This window comes from Bicyclus anynana, chromosome 20 (genome assembly GCF_947172395.1).
Source record: "Bicyclus anynana chromosome 20, ilBicAnyn1.1, whole genome shotgun sequence".
Lineage (NCBI taxonomy): Eukaryota > Metazoa > Arthropoda > Insecta > Lepidoptera > Nymphalidae > Bicyclus > Bicyclus anynana.
The window spans coordinates 3,285,866-3,293,489 of NC_069102.1; the positions used below are offsets into that span (position 1 = coordinate 3,285,866).

General features: G+C 35.2%; 2 protein-coding genes across 2 annotated transcripts in view; both read right to left on the reverse strand.

Moving 5' to 3' along the window:
• LOC112052880 (uncharacterized) overlaps positions 1–2,686 on the reverse strand; it is a 28,016-nt gene extending 25,330 nt beyond the window's left edge. Inside the window, exons 1-3 of the mRNA XM_052887931.1 lie at positions 2,455–2,686; positions 2,037–2,163; positions 1,219–1,328 (exon numbers count right to left, since the gene is read on the reverse strand). Coding sequence (XP_052743891.1) covers positions 1,219–1,328; positions 2,037–2,163; positions 2,455–2,549 — 332 coding nt within the window. The 5' untranslated portion in view covers positions 2,550–2,686. The remainder of the gene's footprint in view (positions 1–1,218; positions 1,329–2,036; positions 2,164–2,454) is intronic.
• A 1,246-nt stretch (positions 2,687–3,932) lies between these two features.
• LOC112052879 (gastrula zinc finger protein XlCGF52.1) lies at positions 3,933–6,870 on the reverse strand. The gene is made up of 4 exons (XM_024092113.2): positions 6,666–6,870; positions 6,405–6,528; positions 5,764–5,815; positions 3,933–5,290 (listed from the first exon to the last, which is right to left on the reverse strand). Exons 2-4 carry the CDS (start codon positions 6,525–6,527, stop codon positions 4,290–4,292), a joined length of 1,176 nt encoding a protein of 391 aa, XP_023947881.1. The 5' UTR covers position 6,528; positions 6,666–6,870; the 3' UTR covers positions 3,933–4,289.
• Positions 6,871–7,624: the final 754 nt, after the last annotated feature.

The following is a 7,624-nucleotide window of genomic DNA, read 5'->3' on the forward strand; positions in this document are numbered from 1 at the left end:
GCGCAAAGAACTACGACGACCTCCGTAGCGCAGTGGTATGCGCGGTGGATTTAATGACGGAGGTCCTGGGTTCGATCCCCGGCTGGGCCGATTGAGGTTTACTTAATTGGTCCAGGTCTAGCTGGTGGGAGGCTTCGGCCGTGGCTAGTTACCACCCTACCGACAAAGACGTACCGCCAAGCGATTTAGCGTTCCGGTACGATGTCGTGTAGAAACCGATAGGAGCGTGGATTTTCATCCTCCTCTTAACAAGTTACCCCGGTTCCATCTTAGATTACATCATCACTTACCATCAGGTGAGATTGTAGTCAAGGGCTAACTTGTAAAGAATAAAAAAAAAAATCTAAGATATTAAACAAATTTTTAGGTATTGGTATTAAATTATAAGTGTCACAAATCACTGTAACTGATTAAACAGTGCTATGACAGCATGGCACAGTTATAGAGTACACGATAAGTTTGCGTGTGGCCAAAAACAAGAACTAATCAAATACATTGTAACGTCATTTGATTTAATGTCAAACTCGCAAAAGCGTCAAAAACACATGGCTTTGGTTGGTTTAGCTTGCTCTCCATACTCTATATAACCTTACACCCACTCTCTATAACGACAATTAAGTAATAAAAAGTACCTTTAAGTTGCCAAAATTACTTAAAACCGCGCTGTCTAAGTTCTTTAGCATATTGCAAGAAAACACTATCTAAGAAACACTATCTAAAGAATTCTATTTATACAATATACTTAATACTATTATTTAATTTATATACTATAGCAATCAGGTTGTCCTTCGACATAGGCCTTCTCCAGACTTTTCCACTCTACTCGATCTCTGGCCTTTCCTCGCCATCCTTTCGGCAGGTCATCCTCCCATCTCTTATGTGGTCGCAAATATCATATTCTTAGTAGCTCACAAACATTCAAATAATAAACATGGTTAGTGAAAGAAAATCACTGTGTACATTTTTCTTCTTTCCATATAACAACCACTATCTATAACGCTATAAAATGTAGTCCCTATAGAGACGTTATAAAGAGTTTACGATGTATTACAAAAAAAAATTGCAAATATTCTTTCTTTCAAAAAAAAAAAAATGCTGCCATCTTTTTGTCTATCTCTATCTATTTCTAGGCGGGTAAAAGAGATCACGGTAAAGCTGTCATCAAGAGCGCTACCAGTTGTGTGCAGACTTATCTTGCGCACACTCTACACTACTTACTTAGCTTTAGCCCTGGTGAACTTTGGCTGTAGAACATCTTCTGTCCCTGGACCTTCTTCTTCTTCCCTCAACTTCACAAAGGCCAGCACATGGTCATTGGTCACTACTTTCTGTAAAACACAGGTTTTTTTAGGATTAAGGCAGGGAGAACAACACAAGCAGAGAACGGGGAATATTGATTGATCGTCAAGGAATTCCTACTATTCCTACATTCTGTAGTCACAATTTCAGAACTTTGCTCTGAGTTTTAGTCTCTACCACGCGATGGACTTGGCACCCGCACCGTAAATCCATGGAATGCTAAGATATTTGTCTCTCTATGTTGCTAGGCAAACCTTTTTATTAACCGACTTCAAAAAAAGGAGGAGATTCTCAATTCGACGTGTATGTTTTTTTTAAGTTTGGTACCTCATAACTTCGTTTTTTGATAATTCTTTCTTTGTTTGAAAGAGTACTTCCAGATTGGTCCCATTTAATTTTCATGAAAATCATTTTAGTAATTTTGTGTTAAAATAAAAATAACAAAATTGCCGGTACTGTAGCACTTTCGTTCACTATGCTAGGACAAACTAAAAAAAGAAAAATAAAACCTTTTTAACAAAGAAGTTGAACCGACTTAATAATCACAAAAATAAACTAAAAAGCTAAAAATATAGTTGTATGTGCTACCTTCTGGTCACTTTGAAGGCGGCAATTACATATCATTATCAGCCTATTTTAACTGTCTACTAAGCCTCCCTACTTATAGAAGGACCTTGTGATCAGAAACTACATGACTCGAATACCCTTAACAAATAAAGTGAGACCTTTTTTATTACCTTGAGAATCTTCTTTACACTGACTTCATCCAAATTGTTTTTCTTTGCTGATATGTGTAAATTTTTCTCAGTTTCCAATGTATTATCCGGTAAGTCATCCACATCACTGCTACTTTCACTGTTATGTCTAGAAGATAAAAAAGCCAGTGTTAAACTTTAGGTGTTTTTAATACCTAAACTTTATCCTCACAGTCTTCTCTAGTGCTTATTCCATCATATGTACATTTTCTTTGTATTTTAATGCAAGAAATATAGTTTACTGTGGTGCTGAAGGAGCTTGTAGATAATTTGATGAATTTCTCATATGAACCATTATTTATGAGTTAGGAAAAGGTAATATGTAGTTACATTGTACATGTAATAAAACAAATCTTGGAATAAAACCTAATAAAACTATAACTATTTACAAATAACTCACCGCTTGCGTTTCCTAGTACGAATTTTTGGTTTAGTTTTTGAATTATTTACCGGAACTACACTATTGGAAACTTGCTTCCCTTCACTATTATTCATTGCAAACTGCAAACAATATCAGCAATTTACATTAAAAATCCATAATAGCAAAAATTGTAAAAATAAAATCTGAGCCGATCGAAAACGAAATCCGAATTTTTGTTATTATTACACAGACAAGTGACAAGTCTTGAAGTCTGAAGTCAACGGCACAGACCACAAATGAATGGTCAACGGTCAGGTTTTTTTTATAACTTCTATCCCACAGATTATGATTATCTAGGCATACCATAGATTAGCAGAATCTATGGTTAATAGAGAACTCAGACCAACTATTGTATAGGACCTGCCTCGCTAGGTGCTACTTTTCTGTCAAAGTATATGATCAATGATCTAATGCGATTATAAAAATTGTCTCTATAGAATCGACGTTAAATAATTGTAATCGTGTTCGTCGGTTAAAGAGCTTCGAAAAAACACCTTTTTGTGTAGTTGAATGGTGTAAAAAACGGACAAAAACTTCTAGTTTGGTATTAGATATATACCAAATCTAAGCTCGTTTTCCTCAGAAAATATCCTTCTCTAATATCTTGGCAAACAGACTCTTGACTGATGACTGTCCGAGGCGCCATAAACATAAACGCATACTCGACCTGGACATTTGAAAAACAGGACGCACCAAGTGAGCGCCTACTCCTAATGAGGATCGACCTCCACAAGACAAAAACACTCGCAACATATTTGTCTATAGTTTTAGGACTGATCGCAGATTGGCCGTACAAGAAAAAATAAAAAAAAAATATCACCCCGTTCTAATTTTATTTTCGCAATAAAAATTATGCCTTCCCCTATAACCTTCTCCGTATTATCACAGTAGATATAATAAGTATTATACTGTGGTATTATGGTCTAACCATAGATTTACGATTCGGTACAAGATGGGTCTAACCGTGGCAAGTATAATTTGAATTAATTCAGTAGTTTCAGCGTGATGCTCGGCCAAGAAAATCACGGACAGACAGTCAAAAAATCGAAAAAAATATTTTTGGATTCGGTATCGATTAAATGTACAATGCCCTCCAACAAAAATTTTCAAAATATCTTTAAAGTACAGAATTTGACCTCTAGCTCCCGGGCTCCCCTACTTGAAGTTTGGTGTAGAATATTCTATTGTGCCTTAAAGTATAGTAAACTCTCAGACCCCACGCAGTTTCAACCACATAGTTTCCTTTCTCGTGGATAAAATTTAGTCCATGTTAAGCCTAAATGCAGCGTTAGGCTATAATGCAGTTTTTCACTAGTGAAAGTATTTTTCATATCGCGCTAGTAGTTTAAGCCTATTCAATGCTAAGGAACAACCAAATATTCTTTTAATATTAGTATAGAAATAAAACTCAATAGACCTGATGCAGCACCATTAAAATCTGCCAATGAAAAATCATCTACATTTTTTAGAATTTATTATCAATTTCCAGTTAACATGTATCACAATTTTCGACTATATTACACAGCACACAAGTATCATAGTTGTATCTAAACTAGTCTACGCCCTGCGGTTTCACCTGCATAGTTCCCATTCCCGTTTCCGTGGGAATACGGAGTAAAAACATAGCTTATGACACTCGCAAATAACATGGCTTTCCATTGGTGAAAGAATTTTCAAAATCCGTTTAGTAGATCCAGAGATTACCCCCTACAACCTCTCATACTTTAACTCTTTAAAATATTAGTATCATCTTTTTGTGTGCACATCACAGACTTGAAGAATGTAGTGACGTTTGATATTAACTGTTACTTGCATTATTTACAGGTTAGGTGCATGTTCTTTATATGTCTCTTTAATTTATGTGGGCTTTTAGCTTTATATTTGCAGAGCTTGCATGGATATGGTCTTTCAGTTACGTGTTTCCTTAGATGTAATTTTAAGCTGTCATATGTTGCACTTCTATGGCCACATACAAAACATGCAAATGACAAGTCTTCATGTGCTTGTTGTTTGGTTTTTGCTCCTTTGTACACACATAACGTGCACAAAACAGGTATTTTAAGTCTAAGACCACTATTTTTAAGTTTGTGCTGCCTCAAATGACAAAAGAATGCATCTTTGTGTACATAACTGTTACTGCAAATTGTACAACAGTAAGGCTTCTCACCAGCGTGAAAACTCATGTGCATTTTAAGAATCAAGGGATGTGTGTAACTGTAGCCACACACTTCACAACAATAAGGATTATCACTGTGCATGCTTTTGGTTGTATTTAAAAATCGTTGTCCTGAAGATTCATTGTCATACAACTTACAATACTTATATTTACCGTGAGAGCGTTCATGCTTTGCTAGATCACATTCGAGGAAACACGTGTAGGAGCAGTCACTACAAACAAAACCTCGCCAGGAGATGTGCTTTCTCATATGTATGAGCAAGTCTATCTGCAGAGCAAACTTGGTGTCACACACATCACAAGAGTAAATCTTATTGCCCAAGTGAATTGACATGTGCATCGCTACTTCAGTCTTATTCACACCAATAAACAGACAACCGTTACAACGTGTGCCATCAGTGTGCTTTGTCATCATGTGCTCATTTAAATCACTACTTTCATAATCTCTATAATGGCAGAGCTTGCAAAAGTACAGGTGTTCACTGCATAGTGCGTTTATGTTATGCTCAATCAAATTGCTTTTGTCCTTAGTTTCAAAACGACAATAATTACAGGAATACCAATCCTCTCTTTTTTTAGCTTTAACTGAAGAAACCACAGATATGCTGTCTCCTGTTGTCTGGTGTTCTAATGGTACGTCTGAAACATAGATGAAGTCAAAAATTATACAAAACTAACATTGCTTACTGATAAGAATACATATATTCCATTAACACTTTTAAATATGATGTTAAATAATTTAAAAAAAAATCATGTGTGACCATAATTTAAAAATATCCTATGATGTGAGTAGAGCAATATTACATCATCTCTGTTACTTTATGGGGTACTAAAGGGAAAATGAAGGCCTGGTTGTAGACATCTTTGGCTAAAGATATTGTGCCAATTGTTCAATACGAGTACTAGATCACTGTTTCGGCCAGCAGTGAATAAAATAAATTAGCCCTAATGTTTGCTTGTAATGTAATGTTAATAAAATGTAATCTTTGGCACTAACAGAAGAAGAAGAAGAATAAACGTTTAAAAGCATCTTGCCCATTCAAGTGAAAACAGAAGAAACCATTTTCAGCAACCTAACAAATGTATAATATGTTAACATCTGCTGTACTCACCACACTTTGAAGAACAGTCTGCAGACAAACTCACTGAATCTTGAGGTTCCTTCTGAAAATAAAATGCTCAGTGAATTTCTAGCAGCGCCATCACATCTACATTAACAACCCATATTCAGTTCACTGTTGAGCATGAGTCTCCTCTCAGAATGAGAGAGGTTTAGGCCTAACTGCACCACGCTGGCCCAATGCGGATTGGCAGACATCACACACACAGAGAATTAAAAAAATTCTCAGATATGCAGGTTTCCTCACAATGTTTTTTCTTCACCATTTGAGATAAGTGAGTATATGTACATACAATAATATAATCTCTTACAGTCATTGAATATGTCTCACTTTGGCTGGTGTTCAGTATTGTGAAATGTGTATTACCTTGTAATGGATGTTTTCGGAACCACTATCATCTTATTGCCATATCATTCTTCAGAATGTAATGGCACTGGCAGTAGGCAATAGGCATAGAGTACATTGAATATACAGTAGGATGATGGTGGTGAACAGCATAGACATAATGTGAAAAAGACCATACCAAATCAAAGTTCACTAAATGGTCTTTTTCACATTTGGTCTATGCTGTTAACTGTGAACATTAGTCGCATCACTACATAATACATGGAGAAACACTTGAGACAACTAACCTTAATGTCTGCACTAGTGTGATCCACTTCAATAAACGATTTTTTTTCATCTAAACTGTCATCATAAAACTCTTCCTTAACAGGTACAAAAACAAAGTCTTGAACATTTTGACTGGTGTCCATTCTGCATCAAAGGATGTTTAAAATAGTAAATACAGTGCTACACTACAAATTATACAATATAATTTATAGTAAAAAATTAATTAACACTACGTTTTTGCCACTTTTGAAATGAACAATTAGAAAGTTTTATGTACTTACCTCAAATGCTTTTTAGTCACAGTGTGAGTTGTGTAATTAAAATTTAATTTCCCTATTAAGTAGGTATTAATTTAAACTGGCTTCAACACAAAGTGTAAATTAATATAAAGGTATCATGACCAAAACTTGTAATTAACGAAACGAAGACGAACGCATCAACCAAGAACAGAATTACAGATCAATAGATCAGAATTCAGAATAAACAATAATAGATAACAAATTAACAATAACAGTGACATTAGCAAGTAAACTCTGTGATCTCTGTCCAGAAAGAAATACCGGACCATAGAGTGTCGAAGCATTACTCTGTGATTTCATAGCTCTGTGCATTGTGTCATTTTAAAAACGTCAAAAACAAAGAGTATAATAAGTTTAAGGGAAAAAAGAGCCCTCTTGCAGATTTTCGGTGGCTTAAATTGAAGCGCCAACTGCGGTTTGAAGTAAACTTATAGGTACTACTAAAACAGCGGCAATTTTATTTAAATGGAGATTTTTAATCGAGGTTTAATAAAACGCAAAAAATATTAAAAAAAAAACGAATTGAGAAAAACAAATAAAAAAAACAAAAAAAAAAAAATCAAATTGTGATGTAATCCAATTTCCACCCGGGCTCGAACCCATGACTAATCCTAATTATACGTACCTTTGCTATTATACTCCGTTTGACCATGTACACCACTGGACCAGATGACAGTTCATGGCCACGTTCTTTCTTTATCTAATATCTTACAATCGCAACCAACACAATTTAATTCATGATCATACTGTAAAAACTGTATATGTGATATTCACGGGAAATCGGACAAAACTGAGCAGTCAAAACATTTTTATTTAAAAAAATAATTGCAGAATAAATATAGAAAAGTATATGAAGTCGTTACCAATTTGCAGACATTATTTGCTATCAAACGCATTAAGGACTGGAAAATGGCTTGAAAGAAAAACGCCACTGCTCCATG